We start from the raw sequence: 25857 nt of genomic DNA, 5'->3' as shown, positions 1-25857 counted from the left end.
CTCCACTCCAAATATGGTCACAGATGTGGAAAGAGTAATAAAAACATTAATGCTGCTACCAGAATTTTCAAAATAGCCAAACAATATTAGATTTTTTCCTGTTTAAGAGTACTTCTTGACCATCAGTGATTTTGCAGACAGCTGTCCAAGTTTCTGCCATTATCTCAATTAACTGGAGTGAGTAGAGTCATTGTGAGTGCCACTCCTTGGTTTTTTGCCTTTCAAAATCAGTGGCATTTTTATAGAAACAGGATAATTTCTATGTAGCATTAGAACTAAAAGTCAAAGTATTATTTTAGATAGTAAGTTGGTCAAAGTTTATGTATGCCAAAATTATAGTGAGCTCCCAAAAATATTGAAACACTATGCTATTTCTACCAGTTTTCTCCATTGCACTATAGAGAAATGGAAAGGTTATAGCAAGCCATCTAGCTTTTGCATAGTTCTTAAAAACACCTTGTAGAGCTTAGCCCTCTCATTTGTCAGTAGTACTACTGTATCGAGAGGACAGATAGATAAATATACTCAGACATGTGCATATATGTCTATATATGTATCGAAAGATACATCTCCATCTGTCTACAGTGATAAACCACACAAAATCTTTGCTCTCATGAATCTTGCATTCTGGTTAGGAATTACAGACCCCAATACGTAAATGAATATTACGTAAATAAAAACAAAGAAAGTAATTTCAGATTGAAAGATAGTAAGAATTAAATAAATATAATAGGAGAGTATTGGGGAAAGGGATGAGTTGGTTTTTTTTTGTTGTTTTTTTTTTTGCAGTACGCGTGCTCCCCCACTGCGGAGCACAGGCCCCAGATGCGCAGGCCCAGCGGCTACGGCCCATGGGCCCAGCCGCTCCGCGGCACGCGGGATCCTCCCCGACCGGGGCACGAACCCGTGCCCCCTGTATCGCCAGGCGGACTCCCAGCCACTGCGCCACCAGAGAAGCCCAGGGATGAGTTTTTGATAGTATGGTCAAGAAAGACCTTTCTGAAAACCCAGATCATGTATGGCCTTTTATGCCTGGTAGGAGTTTGGTCTTTATTCTTAGTATCTATCAGAAGCCTTTAAAGAATTTTAACCTTTAGGTAGTGATATCTGCTTTAGGTCTTTCAAAGATCATTGTGACTCTGGTATGGAGAATTATGTTTTGGAGGGTAGTGATGGCTGTGGGGAGTCTGCTTAGAAAGTATAGTTCAGTAGCCTGGATGAGAGTTCGTGGTGTCCTGGACTAGGTGATAGTGGTTGTATTAATTATCCATTATTGTGTAACCAATTACCACAAAGCTTAGTGGCTTAAGACAACAAACATTTATTTTCTCACCATTTCAAGGAGCAGGAATCCAGCAGCAGCTTAGCTGGATGATTCTGGCTCAAGGTCTCTCATGAGGCTTCAGTCAAGCTGTCAGCCAGGGCTGCATCATCTGAAGCCTTGACTTGGCCTGGGAGTCCACTTCCAAGAAGGCTCACTCACATGATGGGCAATTAGTTCTGGCTTTTGTCTGGAACTTGGCCTCTCATTCACCAGGACCCCTCTTCTCTATGTGGCCTCTTCAGCAGAATAGCCTGGACTAGGCAAATATTTCTTAACTATAACATCAAGGGACTTCCCTGGTGGTCCAGTGGTTAAGTCTCCGTGCTCACAATGCAGGCGGCCCAGGTTTGATCCCTTGTCAGGGAACTAAGATCCCACATACTGCAACTAAGCCTGCGTGCTCTAGAGCCCACACACCACAACTAGAAAGCCCACACACTGCAACTAGGGAGGCCCACTTGCCAAAAGAAGACCCAGCACAGCCAGAGTAAACTAAATAAATGAAAATAAACTATAACATAAAAACCATAATATATATATAAATTAATTCATTGAACTTCATTAATGTTTAAAACTTCTGTTCTATGAAAGTTATTACTAAGAGGATGAAAAAAACAAGTTGAAGACAAGGAGAAAATATTTGTAGATCATCTATCTGACAAAGAATTAGTATCAATAATACAAATAATAAGAAAGCTCAGTAATAAGAAAACAAACAACCCCATGACAAAATGGGCCAAACTTTGAACAAGCACTTCACTAAAGAAGATACACAGATGGCAAATAAATACATAAAAAATGTTCAGCACCATTAGTCATTTGGGAAATGCAAATGAAAGCTATACTGAGCTATCACTACATACTGGTTAAAATGGCTAATTAAAAAACCCCTGATAACTTAAAATGCTGATGAGGAGGCAGAAGCAACTAGAACTCTCATACATTTCTGGTGAGAACACAATGGAAAATATTTTGGCTTGGTAGTTTTTTATGAAATTAAACATACACTTATCATAGGATCCAGTAATCCCACTCCAAGGAATCTATCAAAGAGAAATAAAAAATTATCTTCACACAAAAATTTGTATGCAATTATTGTACTTACTTGGATGTGTAGTACAATCTTGAATAGGAATGGTAAGAGTGGACATCCTTGCCTTTTTCTCTTTGTATCCTTGAGTTTATACTACCTTGTCTTAATTACTATAGCCTTGTAATAATTCTTAATATACTATAGAAAACTTTGTCCTCTTTTATATTAAACTCCATGGCTCCTCTTGGCAGTTTCTATTTCTATATGAATTTTATACTCAATTTGTGAAGTTCTGCCCAAAATATGAAGACATATGATTGGAATTACATAAGTTAGTTTAGGAAGAATGAAATCTATATAATATTGAAAATCCCAATCCATGAATTTGGACTTTCTCTCCATTAATTTTAATCTTCTTTAATGACTCTGTAACAAAATTTTATAATTTTCCCTGCATAGGTCTTTCATGTCCTTTGTCATATTATTCCTAGATATTTGTTCCTATGATGGTATTGTAATTAGTATGTTTTCTTTCTTTCTTTTTTTTTTTGAAAGGAAAGAGAAAATGTTTTCTGATTTATTTGAAAAATTCAAGGCACATTAAAAATGTTCTTATATGACAATCTCTTCAAAATATCTATCAATATATTAACAAGATGGCTATACCTTTTTTTATTTTTCTTCTTTGCTTTAATTGAGATATAATTGACCTACAACATTGTATTAGTTTCAGCTGTGTAACATAATGATTCGATATTTATTATATACTGTGAAATGGTCACCATAAGTCAAGATAACATCCAGCCTTGTTTTTTTGATCTTAAGGGAAAGACATTCAGTCTTTTAACATTAACTAGAAAGTTAGCTGTAGGTTTTTCATAGATGCCCTTTATCAGGTTAAGGAAATGCCTGTCTATTTTCCACTTTGCTAAAAGGAATAGATACTGAATTTTCTCAAATTCTTCTTATACAACTATTGAGATGTTCGTATGATTTCCTTCTCTAATGTTCTGATCTGGTGAACTATATTGATTAATTTTTAAATGTTGGATCAGCATTGTATTTTTGGCATAAACCCCACTTGGTTATTATGTGTTATCCTTTTTAATATATCCCTAGATTGGATTTACTTATTTTTTGTATCTATTCTCATGGGGAATACTGTTCTGTGCTTTTCTTTTCTTGTAATGTCTTTGTATGGACTTGTTCAGGGTAATGCTGACTTCATAAAATGAGTTAGGAAGTGTTCTCTCCTATTCTATTTTCTGGTAGAGTTTATGCATAACTGATATTTATCCCTTAAGTGTTTGGTTGAATTTGCAAATAAAATGATTTGGGCCTGATTTTTCTTTGTTGTCAGTATTGTATTCTGTTTTGATAAGAATTTGGGGCTTTAGAATTGAGCAACATCAAATTCATGTCTAACTGTTCATTTCTCCCTGAGAAACCCTAAGCAAGGCACTAATTCTCTTTGAGCCTCAGTTTCTTCATATATAAAATGGGTGGTTGTGAAGATTAAATAGAGATATACATCAGTTGATTATCACTATGCTATACTACATTTGCATGTGTTAACTTATTCAGATTTTAATATTATAGCACTATCTATATTATTACAATCACTATTTTACAGATAAGAAAACTATTGCAAAGAGAGATTAAATAACTTGCCCAGGGTTACTCAGGTAGCACATAATGAAGCCAGGATTTGAACTGAGACTGTTTGGTTCCAGAGTCCTTGCCTTTAAGCACTAACAGGCACTAACTATAATAATTCCTATTGCACTGTGAGTATTAAAACAGACAATATATGTAAGCAGCTATATTTGTGCTAGTTCAAGGTTGTTGTTTTGTAAATGGATATTGTTATTAATAACATGAATTAATATCACTTTGAAGTCAAAGGTACTTCAGAATATTTTCAACCTGTCAAAGACACTTTAGAATAATCAAATACTTTTTATTAAAATTCATTACAGTGAAATTCCATACATATTTAGTACACTTAAAAAGTGATATTGTGAACATCAAACTTTATTAGGAATAGCAACTTGAATTTTTGCCCTGGTTCAACACTGTCTTTTTGTTTAATTCTAGTAATTAAACCTCTTGAAATGTTTGTAAATCCATACAATGATAATAGGAATAATATCTGTTTCTACCACTTTGATCTAAGTTATTGAGTGGCTTAAAAAATAGAAGTATGTGAAGGTGCTTTGAAAAATATAGCTAATGCTAATATTAAATATAAATATTTAGTGTTCTAGTTTAAAAATTAGAATCCATTGTATTAATATAATTATATTATTATATAAGTATTTTGAGATGATTGTGAACATTATTATTTACTATGACTTTGTACAAATAGATACCATCCATTTCAGGTTTTCAGACCTTCATGGTGATTATGTAGGCTTACCATATTTGTTTAATTTTTTAGCCGGATGAGGTGATGACTGCCATATGCCAAAACATTAGATTCATTTTATTTATTTGAAAATTATAAAGGGTAATCTAAAAAAGTAGAATCACGGGGCTTCCCTGGTGGCGCAGTGGTTGAGAGTCCACCTGCCGATGCAGGGGACACGGGTTCATTCCCTGGTCCAGGAAGATCCCACATGTCGCGGGGCGGCTGGGCGCATGAGCCATGGCCGCTGAGCCTGTGCGTCCAGAGCCTGTGCTCCGCAACGGGAGAGGCCACAACAGTGAGAGGCCCGCGTACAGGAAAAAAAAAAAAAAAAAAGTAGAATCACAAGTTCAATAAGTACTTTGTCCTATCTTCCAGTCAGAAAGACTCTTTTAATATTTTTTAATGAAACCTCATTATGTCAATATATATAGCATAATTACCTAATGTACGTACACAATTAATGAAGGCTGGGAGTGGTTCAGAAGATTGGCGCATGGGGCATTTTGACAGGGAAAACAAGAAAAGCTTTCTCTTGTGAATTGTGATAGCTTTTTTCTTTGTTTTGTTTTGTTTTGTTTTTGCAGAATGTTAAAAGCTAAGGAACAATGCCAATTCTGGGAAAATATAATCAAATTGTTTTGTTTCTTGAATTGTAGCTGACTTTGGCCTGGCAAAGCAAAAACAAGAAAGCAGCAAACTTACATCTGTTGTAGGAACAATTCTGTATTCCTGGTAAGGACAATTATTTTATGGCTCTCTAACACCTTTTTTTAACTGGTTTGGGCTTTCATTTCTTTTCTTGGCTTGCAAAGGAAAGATATTTACATATTTAATAAGTTTTCCTCAATTACCCAGGTAATACACATGTATAGAATCGTACCATTATGTGTTTAAAATAACAAACTATCTTTCCTTTAAGGTAACTCTGCCCCTCAATTACTTGTAATTGAAGTGATCTTTAGCACACAGTAGGTGTACAGAGTTGTTGAATGAATCTGTGAATGAATTAGTAGACTTGTTACGCAATATGACACTTGGAACATTTTATTGCATCTATTTTATATATGATTCTTTTACTCTCTTTCCATCTATAGACATTCAAGGTCAAGGAAAGGGTTTTTATGTCCTAATACCTGTCCCAGCATCTGGCAAATAATAGGTGCTGAATAAATTTTATTATGTGAATGAATAAATGATGATACATATACTTACACATATATTTACAAAGTTGGTGCTTCTTGGGTAAATGAGCATTATTTTGATGAATTGAGACTTTTTAGCATGCTCTTTAGGGTTCCTTTGCAATCCATTAATTATCATGAAGTGAGAATCTTCTTTTGCTGATCACATATCATTTGTCTGAATCTGTTGAAATTAGCAAACAGATATGGTAGTCCGTAGATGCAGCAGATTTCAGGGAAATATTCTGAAATTTCATTTGTCGGGTCAAGCAATCAAGACACTTCCATCGTCATTTTTTAATCTGGTCTATTATGCAGCAGAGTCCTGGGGGAAGGATTCAGAATGAATCTTCTCCAAGGAGGGTGGAATTTGGAAATAACAGCCCTATTTTACAAAGTGCTTTCATACAAGAATGTGCAACATAGTGTTTTTAAGGGGTGAATTTTCATTTATTTTGCTAGAAATTTCTTACATCTTTGTTTTTGAAACTAGCTTCATGGGAAGATGTAGAGATTGGTGGCCAGGCTAATATTGTACCTTGAAAACTGATAGTTTATCTGGGCACTTAATCTCTTAATAATAAGGATATGACTCACCCATTACTTGTTGCTGGAATAATAGTTTTCATTTGTTCTACTTTGTATTCTTTTTCAAAAATAATAAAAGCTTAATCATAAAAGTGTTAAATAATCATATATTCCTGAACAGATTTGATTGTCAATCAAAATTACAGAACAAATAAAATACAAACTAAAAATAAGCACATTTATTCCCAAGACTGTGAATTCAGTTTAGAATTGCTATTATGATAATTTTGTGTGTGTGTTGAGGTGGGGGGCAGGAAATCTATAGAGTATGTAAGAAGAAATCTAAAACATGACAACTATTTTGTTTTATTAGCCCAAAGATGGATTCATATTTTCTTTTAATTTTTAAATTAACTACAGAGTTAGGAAAGCTGAACCTCCTAATACAGTTAAGGTATTATTTCACTTAGGAATATCACAAATGTATGACCGTTCATCTTTCTATCAAGCTCTTTGTTCTTTTAAATTGCTTTAAAATATTTATTTCTACTCCCTTATCCCACCTTCCTCTCTCCTGGTTGTTAGAAATGCCCCTTGTATTTTATAATACAAGGTTTTACAATAAACTTAGGCTCACAAGCCAGAGTTAAAAGAACTCTGTTCTAAATTACATTCCATTACTTTCTTACTTTGGGATTTTCCAAAAGACAAGAATCCAAGTGAAATAGTTTATTTAGTAGGTGATTCCATGAAATAGTGGTGGGGGGTGGGGGGGTTAGGAAATGAGACAGAGAAGGGAAAGCAGCCAGTACAGGAAACATTAATAATCAGATCCAGGCTTCCCCGGTGGCGCAGTGGTTGAAAATCCGGTTTGATCCCTGGTCCTGGAAGATCCCACATGCCACGGAGCAACTAAGCCCATGCACCACAACTACTGAGCCTGTGCTCTAGACCCCATGAGCCACAACTACTGAGCCTGCATGCTGCAACTACTGAAGTCTGTGTGCCTAGAGCCTGGTGCTCCACAGTAAGAGGCCAACACAATGAGAAGCCTGCACACCACAACTAAGAGTAACCCCCACTCGCCTCAACTATAGAAAGCCCATGTGCAGCAATGAAGACCCAACACAGCCATAAATAAATAAATTTATTTTAAAAAAATCAGATCCATAGATTATTATCTGGGATACATTGTACGAGATGTTTCAGAGTTGTCCTATATGCCAAATTAAAGGTAGGGGTTTTTGGGTTTTTTTCTTTTCTCAGTCACAAGTGACTAAGGGCTACTCCATGGGTGACCTTCAGTCACTCCTGGCCTCCTGGGGTGGCTGGGAGGAAGCCCCCAGGCAGAGAGTCATGGGACCTTGTTCACTGCATGACGTCAAGGACATGCACTGGAAATGTCAGCTGTATAATCTCTCAAATTCTAATTGTTCCAAATTTAAGATGTTTCCTAATATATTGTTTGACATGTCCAATTATTTTGAATATTTTTATATCCTTCCCTTTGGGTTTTCTCTGAGTTTGTGAATTGAACAAAAGTAAAACAAATATCTTTCACAGTCTCTACCCTGAGTCTCATACCTTCATGCCTTTTCTTGAATTGTCCCTTTATCTATTTCCAGGGTATTTCTCTCCACATTCTGTAATCTTTGTGTAATTCTTATGAGCTCCTCTGAGCCAATTCATGTGGACCTGGGATGCCTGCCCCAGCTCTCCACGTTCCCCAGAGTTTGATGTTCCCATATCATTTTGCTCTTTGCTTTTGCCTTTGCTTCCTCAGGTATTAACTTACTTAATAGCAGAAAGTTCTTTATCAACTTTTGCAGGAAGTGCCTGGGAGCATTCTCTTTTTTTTAATATTTGTTATTTATTTATTTGGTTGCACTGGGTCTTAGTTGCAGCCGGTGGGCTCCTTGGTTGTGGCTCATGGGCTCCTTAGTTGCAGCCAGAAGTCTCCTTAGTTGCAGCTGGCAGGATCCTTAGTTGCAGCACATGGGCTCCTTAGTTTTGTCCGGCAGGATCCTTAGGTGTGGCTCTCCTGCTCCTTAGTTGTGGCACATGTGCTCCTTAGTTTCAGCCAGCAGTCTCCTTAGTTGCAGCTGGCAGGCTCCTTAGTTGCAGCACATGAGCTCCTTAGTTGTGGCAGGCGGGATCCTTAGTTGTGGCATGTGAACTCTTAGTTGTGGCATGCATGTGGGATCTAGTTCCCTGACCAGGGATCAGACCCAGGCCCCCTGCCTTGGGACCTTGGAATCTTACCCACTGCACCACCAGGGAAGTCCCATCGGAGCATTCTTTATATATCAGCTGCTAGATAAGTGGTTTGTGGGCACTGGACTGATTGTGCTATGGGCACTGGACTGATTGTGCTGGAACAGAAGTTCCATAAAACCTTTCCTTATCTAATTATTATCTTATCTTATTTCTTATCTGATTATTATCATTATTAGGCAGGTCTTTATTATCCTTCTCATGGAGAATAATCTCCAAATATGGTCCTTGGTTCCATTTTTTATCTCTACGTCTTACTCCAATTCCAGAGTCCAAAACTGTACACTTCCTTCAACTGCATTTTCAGAGCAGAATTTAGAGTTTGACACTCTGAGATACATTTTGGGCTAGTTCTTCACAGAACGTATATTTGGGATTTCTGGATAATAAACAAGTATGATCTAATAAAAATAGAAAACTTTGACTAATCCTGGAATGGGAATTCTTTGAGACTTTATTGCTTAGTGTAATCCCATTCATGTTATTACATTAGATAATTTTTATTAAAGCTGCTAAAGTTTTCATTGGATGGATCAAAATAAATCTGTAGGAAAACCTGAACAAGTAGAGACACAGTGAAACCTGCCCAACTTCTAACTGTACTCCTCAAGTTCTTAAGGAATCTCCAAGCTCTGAGACTCTTAATTGACTTAAAACACTTCAGTGGCCTCCAGCTGCTCACAGTTCACAGACCACGTCCTCAGTCGGGCTACAGGAGGACAGCCCTGCATTCTCTGTCTCTGCCACGTCTTCCTGCTGTACCTCCACCCAGACTTCACTACTCTTAGCTGCTCCCTGCATGTTCCCTGTGGCCACAGGGCTTTTGCACATGCTGCTCTCTCTGCCTGGAATACTGCTTTTCCCACTTGTCATCTGGTTAACTCTTCTCACCCTTCGCCTCTCAGCTAGAATGTAGCCTCCTCAGGCAAACCCCCCAAAACAGGGCAGGATGCCCCTGGCCTACACACCATGCACTTGTCCTTCACAAGGTGGAATTTTATATTTATTTTGTGATAGGCCACTATCCCCAGCACTGAGCCCAAGTGTGGTTTATAGGCTCGCGAGAAATATTTACTATATGAGTGATCCAGTACTTGTATGACTATGAACAGTACCCAAAATAATGGTAATATAATAAAGGAAATTTCTCCCTCACACTGTAACAAACCTTCCACCCCGTCAGCCGCCCCTTCGGCTGTGCCTTCAGATTTCTAATGTACGCCCACCGGGTGCTCCTCCTCCAGAGCTGCAGCTCACCTCCTTTCTTCCTTCTGCTCTCTGTTAAATGTCCCCTTCTGTAGAGAGGTTTTCCTGATCATCTGCCCCAAATAGCAACCTCCTTCAGACTCTATCCCTTTATTTTTTCATAGCATTTGTCTCTCTCTGGCATTATGTTGTATTTTGATTAGTGTATCATGTGTCTCCCACTAAAACACAGACTCCACAACAGTAGAGCTGTTAACTGTTTTGTTCACTGTTGTTTCCCTGCTCCTCTAGGAGCAGACTGACAGAATACTAATAAATATTTTGAATTATTAAAGTGAAAATAAGCTATTCTGGTTTTGTCTTAAAATGTCTTTTTTGAACTTTGTTGAAGAGTAATTGGGAAAAATTGACAAATATAATTGTATATATTTAGAGTGTATAACACGATTTGATATACATTTGTGAAATGATTACCAAGATCAGTATAATTAACAAATCCATCACCTCACATAATTAACGCTTTTTTGTTGTTGTTCTGAGAATACTAAGATTTACTCTCGGGACTTTTAAGTACACAGTAGCATGTTATTAACTATAGTCACCATGCCATACATTAGATCCTCAGAACTCATTCTTCTCATAACTGAAAATTTGTACCATTTGATCTATATCACCCCATTTCTCCCTCCCCCCAGCCTGTGGCAACTACCATTCTACTCTCTCTGTTTATACGAAATCAACTTTTTTTTTTTACTTTGTCTGGCTTATTTCAACTAGAATAATGTCCTCCAGGTTCAACCATGGTGTTGCAAATTACAAGATTTCCTTCTTTTTAATGGTTGAAAAATATAAATATTCCATTGTACATAATGTGTACCACATTCTGTGCTTTAATGTGATTAAAAATCCATGTGCATTTTTATCAAGCTCTAAGGCACTAACATATTTTTTAATTGAAGTATAGTTGATTTCCAATATTGTTAGTTTCAGGTGTGCAGCAAAGTGATTCATATTTTTTTAGATTACAATCCATTATACGTTATTACAAGATCATTGGTATAATTCTCTGTGCAGTACAGCATATCCTTGTTGATTATCTATTTTATATACAGTAGTTTGTTAATGCAGTACCCCCACTTCCTCACTTCCTCTCCTCTTTGGTAACCGTAAGTTTGTTTTCTGTCTGTTGAGTCTGTTTTTCTGTTTTGCTATACACTTATTTGTATTAATTTTTAGATTCCACATATAAGTGATATCATACATGACATGTCTTTCCCTAACTTATTTCACTAAGCATAATAATCTCTAGCTTCATCCACGTTGCTGCAAATGGCAGAATTTTATTCTTTTTTTATGGCTTACTAGAATTCTATTGTGTGTGTATATATATATATATATATACATATACCACATCTTCCTTTTTTATTTAAAAAGTTATTGATGTAATATTGGTTTATAACATAAGTATCATGTGTAAAACATTATATTTCCTTTTTTTTTTCTTTGCGGTACACGGGCCTCTCACTGTTGTAGCCTCTCCCATTGTGGAGCACAGGCTCCGGATGCGGAGGCTCAGCAGCCATGGCTCACGGGCCTAGCCGCCCCGCGGCATGTGGGATCTTCCTGGACCAGGGAATGAACCCGTGTCCCCTGCATCGGCAGGTGGACTCTCAACCACTGCGCCACCAGGAAAGCCCCATTATATTTCTTTTTCAGTATACAGTACAGTGTGTTCACCACCAAAAGTTTAGTTTCTATCTGTCACCATACAACTGACCCCCTTTGCCCATTTCACACCCCCCTCCCACCCCTTCCCATCTGGTAACCACTACTCTGTTCTCAGTATCTCCAGGTTTGTTTGGTTTGGTTATTTATTTTGGTTTGTTTGCTTGTTTTTTTTTATATTCCATATGTGAGTGAAATCATACTGTATTTGTCTTTCTCCATCTGACTTACTTAATTTAGCATAAGATGTTCAAGGTCCATCCATGTTGTTGCAAATGGCAAGATTGCATTGTTTTATGGCTGAGTAGTATTTCATTGTATATATATATATACCACATCTTCTCTATCCATCATCTGTTGATAGGCACTTAGGTTGTTTCCATATCTTGGATACTGTAAATCATGAACATAGAGGTGAATATAAATATTCACATTACTGTTTTCATATTCTTTGAATAAATACCCAGAAGTGGAATACCTGGATCATATGGTAGTTCTATTAATTTTTTGAGGAATCTTCATACTGTTTTCCATAATGGCTGCAGCAATTTAAAATTCTCTAATTTTATTAATTAAACCGGCTACATACTTTCTCTCATAATTCTCTTTTTTCTTTTTTTTTTTTTGTGGTACACGGGCCTCTCACTGTTGTGGCCTCTCCCGTTGCGGAGCACAGGCTCCAGACGCACAGGTTCAGCAGCCATGGCTCACGGCCCCAGCTGCTCCGAGGCATGTGGGTTCTTCCCGGACCGGGACATGAACCCACGTCCCCTGCATCGGCAGGTGGACTCTCAACCACTGCGCCACCAGGGAAGCCCTCATAATTCTTTTTTGAAAGTGAAGTCTAGTTGATTTACAATGTTGTGCCAATTTCTGCTGTATAGCAAAGTGACTCAGTTATAGAAATATATGCAGTTTTTTAATATTCTTTTCCATTATGGTTTATCCTAGGAGATTGGATATAGTTTCCTGTGCTGTACAGTAGGACCATATTGTTTATCCATTCTATATATAATAGTTTGCATCTACCAATCCCAAACTCCTAGTCCACCCCTCTCCCTCCCACCCAACCCTTGGAAGCCACAAATCTGTTCTCTATCTCTATGAATTTCTGCTTTGTAGGTAGGTTCATTTGTGCCATATTTTAGATTCCCCATGTAAGTGATATCATATGGTATTTGTCTTTCTCTTTCTGACTTACTTCACTTAGTATGATAAACTCTAGTCGCATCCATGTTGCTGCAAATGGCAGTGTTTTGTTCTTTTTAATGGCTGAGTAATATTCCATTGTATATGTGTACCACATATTCTTTATCCATTCATCTGTCAATGGACATTTAGGTTGTTTCCATGTTTTGGCTATTGTGAATAGTGCTGCCATGAACACAGGGGTGTATGTATCTTTTTGAATTATAGTTTTGTCCGGGTATATGCCCAGGACTGGGATTGCTGGATCATATGGTAATTGTATTTTTAGTTTTCTGAGGCACCTCCATACTGTTCTCCATAGTGGCTGCACCAATTTACATTCCCACCAAGAGTGTAGGAGGGTTCCCCTTTCTCCACACCCTCTCCAGCATTTACTGTTTGGAGACTTTTTTGATGATAGCCATTCTGACCAGTGTGAGGTGATACCTCACTGTAGTTCTGATTTGCATTTCTCTAATAATTAGTGGTATTGAGCATCCTTTCATGTGCCTACTGGCCATCTGTATGTCTTCTTTAGAGAAATGTCGATTAAGGTCTTCTACACATTTTTTATTGGGTTGTTTGTTTTTTTGTTGTTGAGTTGTATGAGCTGTTTGTATATTTTGGAGATTAAGCCCTTCTCAGTCGCATCATTTGCTAATATTTTCTCCCATTCTGTAGGTTTCTTCATTTTTCTTTTTTATGGTTTCCTTTGCTGTGCAAAAGCTTGTAAGTTTGACTAGGTCCCATTTATTTATTTTTGTTTTTATTTCTATTGTCTTGGGAGACTGACCTAAGAAAACACTGGTGTAACTTATGTCAGAGAATGTTTTGCCTGTGCTCTCTTCTAGGAGTTTTATGGTATTATGTCTTATGTTTGAGTCACTAAGCCATTTTAAGTTTACTTTTGTGCATGGTGTGAGAGTGTATTCTAACTTCATTGATTTACATGCAGCTAACTTTCCCAGCACTACTTGCTGAAGAACTTCTTCCCATTTTATATTCTTGCTTCCTTTGTCAAAGATTAATTGACCATGTGGATTTATTTCTGGGCTCTCTATTCTGTTCCATTGATCCTTATGTCTATTTTTGTACCAATACCACACTGTTTTGATTACTGTAGTTTTGTAGTATTGTCTGAAGTCTGGGAGAGTTATGCCTCCTGCTTTGTTTTTTTTCCTCAGCATTGCTTTGGCAATTCTGGATCTTTTATCGTTCCATATAAATATTTGCATTATTTGTTCTAGTTCTGTGAAAAATATCATGGGTAATTTGATAAGGATCACGTAAAATCTGCAGAATGCTTTGGGTAGTATTGTCATTTTAACAATATTAACTCTTCCAATCCAAGAGCATGGGATATCTTTCCATTTCTTTGAATCCTCTTTAATTTCCTTTATTAATGTTTCATAGTTCTCAGCATATAAGTCTTTCACCTCCTTGGTCAGGTTTATTCCTAGGTGTGTTTTTTTGGTGCAATTTTATTTTATTTTATTTTATTTCATTTTAACATCTTTATTGGAGTATAATTTCTTTACAATAGTATGTTAGTTTCAGCTTCACAACAAAATGAATCAGTTATATATATACATATGTTCCCATATCTCTTCCCACTTGCATCTCCCTCCCTCCCACCCTCCCTATCCCACCCCTCCAGGCGGTCACAAAGCACCGAGCTGATCTCCCTGTGCTATGCAGCTGCTTCCCACTAGCTCTCTACCTTAGGTTTGGTAGTGTATATATGTCCAGGCCTCTCTCTCACTTTGTCACAGTTTACCCTTCCTCCTCCCCATATCCTCAAGTCCATTCTCTAGTAAGTCTGTGTCTTTATTCCTGTTTCACCCCTAGGTTCTTCATGACATTTTTTTCCCTTAAATTCCATATATATCTGTTAGCATACGGTATTTGTGTCTCTCTTTCTGACTTACTTCACTCTGTATGACAGACTCTAGGTCTATCCACCTCATTACAAATAGCTCATTTTCGTTTCTTTTTATGGCTGAGTAATATTCCATTGTATATATGTGCCACATCTTCTTTATCCATGCATCCGATGATGGACACTTAGGTTGCTTCCATCTCCTGGCTACTGTAAATAGAGCTGCAATGAACATTTTGGTACATGATTCTTTTTGAATTATGGTTTTCTCAGGCTATATGCCCAGTAGTGGGATTGCTGGGTCATATGGTAGTTCTATTTGTACTTTTTAAAGGAACCTCCATACTGTTCTCCACAGTGGCTGTATCAATTTACATTCCCACCAACAGTGTATGAGGGTTCCCTTTTCTCCACACCCTCTCCAGCATTTATTGTTTCTAGATTTTTTGATGATGGCCATTCTGACTGGTGTGAGATGATATCTCATTGTAGTTTTGATTTCCATTTCTCTAATGATTAGTGATGTTGAGCATTCTTTCATGTGTTTGTTGGCAGTCTGTATATCTTCTTTGGAGAAATGTCCATTTACGTCTTCTGCCCATTTTTAGATTGGGTTGTTTGTTTTTTTGTTATTAAGCTGCATGAGCTGCTTATAAATTTTGGAGATTAATCCTTTGTCAGTTGCTTCATTTGCAAATATTTTCTCCCATTCTGAGGATTGTCTTTTGGTCTTGTTTATGGTTTCCTTTGCTGTGCAAAAGCTTTTAAGTTTCATTAGGTCCCATTTGTTTATTTTTGTTTTTATTTCCATTTCTCTAGGAGGTGGGTCAAAAAGGACCTTGCTGTGATTTATGTCATAGAGTGTCCTGCCTATGTTTTCCTCTAAGAGTTTGATAGTTTCTGGCCTTACATTTAGGTCTTTAATCCATCTTGAGCTAATTTTTGTGTATGGTGTTAGGGAGTGATCTAATCTCATACTTTTACATGTAGCTGTCCAGTTTTCCCAGCACCACTTATTGAAGAGGCTGTCCTTTCTCCACTGTACATTCCTGCCTCCTTTATCAAAGATAAGGTGACCATATGTGCGTGGGTTTATCTCTGGGCTTTCTATCCTGTTCCATTGATCTATATTTCTGTTTTTGTGCCAGTACCATACTGTCTTGATTACTGGAGCTTTGTAGTATAGTCTGAAGTCAGGAAGCCTGATTCCTCCAGCTCCATTTTTCGTTCTCAAGATTGCTTTGGCTATTCGGGGTCTTTTGTGTTTTCCATACAAATTGTGAAATTTTTTGTTCTAGTTCTGTGAAAAATGCCAGTGGTAGTTTGATAGGGATTGCATTGAATCTGTAGATTGCTGTGGGTAGTAGAGTCATTTTCACAATGTTGATTCTTCCAATCCAAGAACATGGTATATCTCTCCATCTATTTGTATCATCTTTCATTTCTTTCATCAGTGTCTTATAATTTTCTGCATACAGGTCTTTTGTCTCCTTAGGTAGGTTTATTCCTAGATATTTTATTCTTTTTATTGCAATGGTAAATGGGAGTGTTTTCTTGATTTCCCTTTCAGATTTTTCATCCTTAGTGTAGAAGAATACCAGAGACTTCTGTGCATTAATTTTGTATCCTGCTACTTTACCAAATTCATTGATTAGCTCTAGTAGTTTTCTGGTAGCATCTTTAGGATTCTCTATGTATAGTATCATGTCATCTGCAAACAGTGACAGCTTTACTTCTTCTTTTCCGATTGGGATTCCTTTTATTTCCTTTTATTCTCCAATTGCTGTGGCTAAAACTTCCAAAACTATGTTGAATAAGAGTGGTGAGAGTGGGCAACCTTGTCTTGTTCCTGATCTTAGTGGAAATGCTTTCAGTTTTCCACCACTGAGGACAACGTTGGCTGTGGGTTTGTCATATATGGCCTTTATTATGTTGAGGAAAGTTCCCTCTGTGCCTACTTTCTGCAGAGTTTTGATCATAAATGGGTGTTGAGTTTTGTCGAAAGCTTTCTCTGCATCTATTGAGATGATCATATGGTTTTTCTCCTTCAATTTGTTAATATGGTGTATCACGCTGATTGATTTGCATATATTGAAGAATCCTTGCATTCCTGGAATAAACCCCACTTGATCATGGTGTATGATCCGTTTAGTGTGCTGTTGGATTCTGTTTGCTAGTATTTTGTTGAGGATTTTTGCATCTACGTTCATCAGTGATATTGGCCTGTAGTTTTCTTTCTTTGTGACTTCCTTGTCTGGTTTTGGTATCAGGGTGATGGTGGCCTCGTAGAATGAGTTTGGGAGTGTTCCTCCCTCTGCTATATTTTGGAAGAGTTTGAGAAGGATAGGTGTTAGCTCTTCTCTAATTGTTTGATAGAATTCGCCTGTGAAACCATCTGGTCCTGGGCTTTTGTTTGTTGGAAGATTTTTAATCACAGTTTCAATTTCAGTGCTTGTGATTGGTCTGTTCATATTTTCTATCTCTTTCTGATTCAGTCTTGGCAGGCTGTGCCTTTCTAAGAATTTGTCCATTTCTTCCACGTTGTCCATTTTATTGGCAGAGAGTTGCTTGTAGTTATCTCTCATGATCTTTTGTCAGTTGTTACTTCTCCTTTTCATTTCTAATTCTATTGATTTCAGTCTTCTCCCTTTTTTTCTTGATGAGTCTGGCTAATGGTTTATCAATTTTGTTTATCTTCTCAAAGAACCAGCTTTTAGTTTTATTGATCTTTGCTATCACTTCCTTCATCTCTTTTTCATTTATTTCTGATCTGATTTTTATGATTTCTTTCCTTCTGCTAACTTTGGGGTTTTTTTGTTCTTCTTTCTCTAATAGCTTTAGGTGCAAGGTTAGGTTGTTTAGTCGAGATGTTTCCTGTTTCTTAAGTTAGGATTGTATTGCTATAAACTTCCCTCTTAGAACTGCTTTTGCTGCATCCCATAGGTTTTGGGTCGTCCTGTCTCTATTGTCATTTGTTTCTAGGTATTTTTTAATTTCCTCTTTGATTTCTTCAGTGATCACTTCGTTATTAAGTACTGTATTGTTTAACCTCCATGTGTTTGTATTTTGTACAGATCTTTTCCTGTAATTGATATCTAGTCTCATAGCGTTGTGGTCGGAAAAGATACTTGTACAATTTCAATTTTCTTAAGTTTACCAAGGCTTGATTTCTGACCCAAGATATGATCTATCCTGGAGAATGTTCCATTAGCACTTGAGAAAAATGTGTATTCTGTTGTTTTTGGATGGAATGTCCTATAAATATCAATTAAGTCCATCTTGTTTAATGTATCATTTAAAGCTTGGCTTTCCTTATTTATTTTCATTTTGGATGATTGGTCCTCTGGTGAAAGTGGGGTGTTAAAGTCCCCTACTATGAATGTGTTACTGTCGATTTCCCCTTTTATGGCTGTTAGTATTTGCCTTATGTATTGAGGTGCTCCTATGTTGGGTGCATAAATATTTACAATTGTTATATCTTCTTCTTGGATTGATCCCTTGATCATTATGTAGTGTCCTTCTTTGTCTCTTCTAATAGTCTTTATTTTAAAGTCTATTTTTTCTGATATGAGAATTGCTACTCCAGCTTTCTTTTGGTCTCCATTTGCATGGAATATCTTTTTCCATGCCCTTACTTTAAGTCTGTATGTGTCTCTAGGTCTGTAGTGGGTCTCTTGTAGACAGCAAATATATGTGTCTTGTTTTTGTATCCATTCAGCCAGTCTGTGTCTTTTGGTGGGAGCATTTAGTCCATTTACACTTAAGGTCATTGTCGATATGTATGTTCCTATTCCCATTTTCTTAATTGTTTTAGGTTCGTTATAGTAGGTCTTTTACTTCTCTTGTGTTCCTTGACTAGAGAAGTTCCTTTGGCATTTATTGTAAAGCTGGTTTGGTGGTGCTGAACTCTCTCAGCTTTTGCTTGTCTGTAAAGGTTTTAATTTCTCCATCAAATCTGAATGAGATCCTTGTTGGGTAGAGTAATCTTGGTTGCTCTTATTTCTCCTTCATCACTTTAAATATGTCCTGCCAGTCCGTTCTGGTTTGCAGAGTTTCTGCTGAAAGATCAGCTGTTAACCTTATGGGGATTCCCTTGTGTGTTATTTGTTGTTTTTCCCTTGCTGCTTTCAATATGTTTTCTTTGTATTTAACTTTTGACAGTTTGATTAATATGTGTCTTGGCGTGTTTCTCCTTGGATTTATCCTGTATGGGACTCTCTGTGCTTCCTGGACTTGATTAACTATTTCCTTTCCCGTATTAGGGAAGTTTTCAACTATAATCTCTTCAAATATTTTCTCAGTCCCTTTCTTTTTCTCTTCTTCTTCTGGGACCCCTATAATTCGAATGTTGGTGCATTTGATGTTGTCCCAGAGGTCTCTGAGACTGTCCTCAGTTCTTTTAATTCTTTTTTCTTTACTGTGCTCTACAGTAGTTATTTCCACTATTTTATCTTCCAGGTCACTTATCCTTTCTTCTGCCTCAGTTATTCTGCTATTAATCCCATCTAGATTATTTTAAATTTCATTTATTGTGTTGTTGATCATTGCTTGTTTCCTCTTTAGCTCTTCTAGGTCCTTGTTAAATGTTCCTTGCATTGTCTCTATTCTATTTCCAAGATTTTGGATCATCTTTACTATCATTATTCTGAATTCTTTTTCAGGTAGACTGCCTGTTTCCTCTTCATTTGTTAGGTCTGGTGGGTTTTTATCTTGCTCCTTCATCTGCTGTGTGTGTTTCTGTCTTCTCATTTTGCTTATCTTACTGTGTTTGGGGTCTCCTTTTTGCAGGCTGCAGGTTCGTAGTTCCTGTTGTTTTTGGTGTTTGTCCCCAGTGGCTAAGGTTGGTTCGGTGGGTTGTGTAGGCTTCCTGGTGGAGGGGACTAGTGCCTGTGTTCTGGTGGATGAGGCTGGATCTTGTCTTTCTGGTGGGCAGGTCCACGTCTGGTGGTGTGTTTTGGGGTGTCTGTCGACTTATTATGATTTTGGGCAGCCTCTCTGCTAATGGGTGGGGTTGTGTTCCTGTCTTGCTAGTTGTTTGGCATAGGATGTCCAGCACTGTAGCTTGCTGGTCGTTGAGTGAAGCTGGGTGCTGGCATTGAGATGGAGATCTCTGGGAGATTTTCGCCGTTTGATATTATGTGCAGCTGGGAGGTCTCTTGTGGACCAGTGTCCTGAAGTTGACTCTCCCACCTCAGAGGCACAGCACTAACTCCTGGCTGCAGCACCAAGAGCCTTTCATCCACACGGCTCACAAGAAAAGGGAGAAAAAGGAGAAAGAAAGAATTAGTAGAAGTAGAAAGAAAGAAAGAAAGGAGGGAGGGAGGGATGGAGGGAGCAAGGAAGGAAGGAGGGAAGGAAGGAAAAAAGAAAGAAGATAAAGTAAAATAAAATAAAGTAAGATAAAATATAATAAAGTTATTAAAATAAGAAAATAATTATTAAGAGGAAAAAAAACCTCAAAAAACAAAAAAACGGATGGATAGAACCCTGGAACAAATGGTGGAAGCAAAGGTATACAGACAAAATCTCACACAGAAGCATACACATACACACTCACAAAAAGAGGAAAAGAGGAAAAACTCATAAATCTTGCTCTCAAAGTCCACCTCCTCAATTTGGGATGATTCGTTATCTAAAGGAGGGAAGGAAGGAAAGAAAGAATGAAGATAAAGTAAAATAAAATATGGTTATTAAAATAAAAAGTAATCATTAAGAATAAAAAAGACAGACGGATAGAACCCTCGGACAAATGGTGGAAGCAAAGGTATACAGACAAAATCTCACACAGAAGCATACACATACACACAAAAAAAAGGAAAAGGGGAAAGAATAATAAATCTTGCTCTCAAAGCCCACCTCCTTAATTTGGGATGATTCGTTGTCTATTCATGTATTCCACAGATGCAGGGTACATCAAGTTGATTGTGGAGCTTTAATCCGCTGCATCTGCGGCTGCTGGGAGAGATTTCCCTTTCTCTTCTTTGTTCTCACAGCTCCCAGGGGCTCAGCTTTGGATTTGGCCCCGCCTGTGTGTGTAGGTCACTGGAGGGCGTCTGTTCTTCGCTCAGACAGGACGGGGTTAAAGGAGCCGCTGATTCGGAGGCTCTGGCTCACTCAGGCGGGGGGGGTAGAGAGGGTCACGGAGTGCAGCGCGAGCCTGCGGCGGCAGAGGCCAGCGGGACGTTGCACCAGCCTGTGGTGCGCCGTGCGTTCTCCCTGGATCCCGGGACGCTGGGAGTGGCGGGCTGCACAGGCTCCCCAGAAGGGGGTTGTGGATAGTGACCTGTGTTCACACACAGGCTTCCTGGTGGCGGCAGCAGCAGCCTTAGCGTCTCATGTCTGTCTCTGGGGTCCACGCTTTTAGCCGCGGCTCGCGCCCGTCTCTGGAGCTCCTTCAAGCAGCGTTCTTAATCCCGTCTCCTCGCGCACCAGGAAATAGAGGGAAGAAAAAGTCTCTTGCCTCTTCGGCAGGTCCAGACTTTTCCCCGGACTCCCTCCCGGCCAGCCGTGGCGCACTAACCCCCTGCAGGCTGTGTTCACGCCGCCAACCCCAGTCCTCTCCCTGCGCTCCGACCGAAGCCCCGCCCGCTCTGGCGGGAGAGCAGACAAGCCTCTCAGGCTGGTGAGTGCCGGTCGGCCCTGATCCTCTGTGCGGGAATCTCTCCGCTTTGCCCTCCGCACACCTGTTGCTGTGCTCTCCTCCACGGCTGCGAAGCTCCCCCACTCCGCCACCCGCAGTTTCCGCCCACAAAGGGGCTTCCTAGTGTGTGGACATTTTTCCTCCTTCACAGCTCCCTCCCGCTGGTGCAGGACCCGTCCCTATCCTTTTGTCTCTGTTTATTCTTTTTTCTTTTGCCCTACCCAGGTACGTGGGGGGGTTTCTTGCCTTTTGGGAGGTCTGAGGTCTTCTGCCAGCGTTCAGTAGGTGTTCTGTAGGAGTTGTTCCACGTGTAGATCTTGGTGCAATTTTAAAAGGTGGTTTGTTTTTTTTTAATTCCCTTTCTAATTCATTGTTAGTGTAAAGAAATGCAACCAATTTCTGAATGTTACTCTTGTGTCCTGCTACTTTGCTGAATTCATTTATTAGATCTAGTAGTTTTTGTATGGAGTCCTTAGGGTTTTCTATATATAGTATCCTGTCATCTGCATATAGTGACAATTTTACCTCTTCCCTTCCAATTTGGATACCTTTTATTTCTTTTTCTTGTATGATTACTGTGACCAGGACTTCCAATACTATGTTGGATAGAAGTAGTGAGAGTGGGCATCCTTGTCTTGTTCCAGATTTTAGAAGGAAGGCTTTCAGCTTTTCACCATTAAGTATTATATTGGCTGTGGGTTTGTCATAAATAGCTTTTACTATGTTGAGATATGTCCCCTGTATACCCACTTTGGTAAGTGTTTTTGTCATGAATGGATGTTGAATTTTGTCAAATACTTTTTCTGCATCTATTGAGATAATCATGTGGTTTTTTGCTTTTCTTTTGTTAATGTGGTGTATTACACTGATTGATTTGCATATATTGAACCATCCTTGTGAACTTGGGATGAATCCCACTTGGTCATGGTGTATGATCTTTTTTATGTGTTGTTGGATTCAGTTTGCTAATATCTTATTGAGAATTTTTGCATCTATATTCATCAAAGATATTAGCCTGTAATTTTCTTTCTTGGTGGTGTCTTTGTTTGGTTTTGGTATCAGGGTGATGGTGGATTCATAGAATGTGTTTGGGAGTGTTACCTCCTCTTCAGTCTTTCTCAAGATTTTGAGAAGAATTGGTGTAAGATCTTCTTTGTATGTTTGGAAGAATTCACCTGTGAAGCCATCTGGTCCTGAAGTTTTGTTTTGTAGGGAGTTTTAAAATTACAGATTCTTTTTCACTTCTAGTGATTGGTCTGTTCAAATTTTCTGTTTCTCCTTGATTCTGTTTTGGTGGGCTATGTTTTTAGAAATTTGTCCATTTCTTCTAGGTTGTCAAATTTGTTGGCATATAGTTGTTCATAGCAATCTCTTAGGGTTTTTTGTATTTCTGTGGTATCAATTGAGATTTCTCCTTTTTCCCTTCTTTTTTTGTTTATTTGGGTTCTCTCTCTTTTCTTCTCGGTGAATGTGGCCAGAGGTTTGTCAATTTTGTTTACCATTTCAAAGAACCAGCTCTTGGTTTTATTGATCTTCTCTATTTTTTAATCTCTATTTTATTTATTTTCTCCCTGATCTTTATTATTTCCTTCCTAATACTGACTTTTTGTTCTTGTTCCTTTTCTAATTCTTTTAGGTGGTAGGTTAGGTTTTTTATTTGAGATTTTTCTTGTTTTTAAGGAAAGTCATATTGCTATGAACTTCCCTCTAAGAACTGCTTTTGCTGCATTCCATAGATTTTGTGTGGTTGTGTTTTCATTGTCATTTGTCTCAAGGTATTTTTAAATTTCCTTTTTGATTTCCTTGTTGACTCATTGGTGTTTTAGAAGCATGTTGTTTAGTCTCCATGTAATCATTTTTTTTTCTCATTTCTTTTCCCATGGTAGGTTTCTAGTTTCATGCCCTTGTACATACTACAGCTTCTTTATCCAATCACTGTTGATGGACACTTGGATTGTTTCCATGTCTTCACTATTGTAAATAATGCTGCTATGAACATTGGGGTACATGTATTTTTTCAAATTAGTGTTCTCATTTTTTTCCAGCTATATAACCAGATATGAAATTGCTGGATCATATGATAGTTCTATTTTTAGTTTTTTAAGGATCCTCCATACTGTCTTCACAGTGGCTGCACCAATTTACTCCCACCAATAGTATAGGAGGGCTCCTTTTTATCCATACCCTCTCCAGCATTTATTATTGTAGACGTTTTGATGATGACCATTCAGATTGGGGTGAGGTGGTACCTCATGCAGCTTTGATTTTCATTTCTCTAATAATCAGCGGTGTTGAATGTCTTTTCATGGGCCTGTTAACTATCTGTATGTCTTCATTGGAAAACTGTCTATTTTAGACTTCTGCCCATTTTTGTTTGGGTTGTTTGTGTTTTGATATTGAGTTGTATGAGCTGTTTGTATATTTTGGTTATTAACCCTTTGTTGGTTGCATTATTTGCAAATATTTTCTCCCATTCTGTAGGTTGTCTTTTAATTTCATTGATGGTTTCCTAGCACTAACATATTTTTGAACTGTTCTGACTTTTGCCTCAATGAAGCCTCGAGTGAGAATGTTTTTAGTTTGAAACAGTTAGTACATACTTGGTGCTAGGGTCTGTTCTATTTTATTTTTTTCCTATTTATTTGCTGTATCTTTATATCTTCCATAGTTACTAGAACAGTGAATAATGAGTTCAAGTAAGATGTTATCATTTAAAAAAAATAAAATGTGGAATGGTTATAAATTATTGAGACAAGTATTCTTCTGTGACTGATATATTGGCCCTGAGGGAAATTGCTAAAGAGGAATTTTCAAGAATAAGAGCATAATTGGAAAAAGAATGTAATATTGACAGGCAGGTTGGTAGGGTCATTATTAAAAGCACAGGCTCTGGAATAATACTGGGTTTAAGTCCTGGGTCTGCTGTTGAGGGTTAAAAGTTATTGGACTTCTCTGTGCCTCAGTTTCCTCATCTGCAATCTGGGGATATTAATAGTGCCCACCTTCTAGGATTATTGTGAGATTAAAAGTGGATGCATGTTGAGTGCTTGTAGCAGTGCCTGGCTGGCATATGGTAAGCACTCACTAGACAATAGTGATTGTTTGCTGTTAGTCTGAAATGTGAAAGGATAGTGCTCATTTGAATATATAGATTGTATTGTGCCTAATAATCAGATTAATTTCTTAATAGTCACAGTAGAGAAGAATTACTTATGCTGTGTATACGTATAGCTCCTTCTCCCTCTCCATCTCTATATTTGCTCCCTGTGAGGCTGCCTTGGTACTAGTAGGGACTAGGATTTTTCTACCTGCCAGGCCCAAGCAGCTGAGGAGTGTGAAAGGGAAAAAAGTGCTAAGCATGCAAAGGCAGGGAATGAGAGGAACAGAGCTTTCCATAATCATGCCTTGATGGGTGGGATGTGAGAATACTTTTGCTTGTAATTGCTTCTGTTTATGGCTTCTCTGTCTGGTGGGGTATGATTTACCTGAATAATAGCACCCTTCCCTGCACTCAATAACTGCCCCTCCCCAACCGAATTGTTTTATTACAGTATCTGCTTTGGAGGGAATTTTGAGTGAACTCAGGATTTAATTGCACAAATTGAACTCTAAATACATCTATTTAAAATTTATTTTTTATCAAAATATAGTTGATTTACAATGTTGTTGTTAGTTTCAGGTGTACAGCAAAGTGATTCAGTTATATATACATATATTCTTTTTCAGATTTTTTCCCATATAGGTTATTAAAAAATATTGAGTATAGTTCCCTGTGTTATACAATAGGTCCTTATTTTTTACCTATTTTAGTGTGTATATGTTACTCCCAAATTCCTAATTTATCGCTTCCCTGCTTTCCCCTTTGGTAACCATAAGTTTGTTTTCTATGTCTGTGAGTCTGTTTCTTTTTTGTAAATAAATTCATTTGTATCATTTTTTTAGATTCTACATATGAGTGCTATCATATGATACTTGTTTTTCTCTGTCTGACTTCATTAGTATGATAATCTCTATGTCCATCCATGTTGCTGCAAATGGCATTATTTCATTCTTTTTATGGCTAATATTCCATTATATCTATATCTTTATATATATCTATATATATTTATATATCACATCTTTATCCATTCCTCTGTTGATGGGCACTTTGGTTGCTTCCATGTCTTGGCTATTGTAAATAGTACTGCAATGAATATTGAGGTGCATGTATCTTTTTGAATTATGGTTTTCTCTTGGATATATGCCCAGAAGTAGGATTGCAGAATCATATGGTAGCTCTATGTTTAGTTTTTTAAGGAACCTCCATACTGTTCTCCATAGTGACTGCACCAATTTACATTCCCATCAACAGTGTAGGAGGGTTCTCTTTTCTCCACACCCTCTCCAGCATTTATTATTTGTAGACTCTTTCATCATGGCCATTCCGACTGGTGTGAAGTGATATCTCATGGTAGTTTTGATTTGCATTT

The 25857-nt window shown here is 37.8% G+C and overlaps 1 protein-coding gene across 1 annotated transcript in view; it reads left to right on the top strand.

Annotated features, from left to right (window-relative positions):
- NEK10 (NIMA related kinase 10) overlaps positions 1-25857 on the top strand; it is a 311866-nt gene that overhangs the window by 98617 nt on the left and 187392 nt on the right. Inside the window, exon 24 of the mRNA XM_029243936.1 lies at positions 5424-5499. Coding sequence (XP_029099769.1) covers positions 5424-5499 — 76 coding nt within the window. The remainder of the gene's footprint in view (positions 1-5423; positions 5500-25857) is intronic.

This window comes from Monodon monoceros, unplaced genomic scaffold (assembly GCF_005190385.1).
Source record: "Monodon monoceros isolate NGI ecotype Baffin Bay Population unplaced genomic scaffold, NGI_Narwhal_1 Super_Scaffold_3, whole genome shotgun sequence".
NCBI classification, from domain to species: Eukaryota; Metazoa; Chordata; class Mammalia; order Artiodactyla; family Monodontidae; genus Monodon; species Monodon monoceros.
This window is presented reverse-complemented; position numbering and strand designations above follow the sequence as displayed.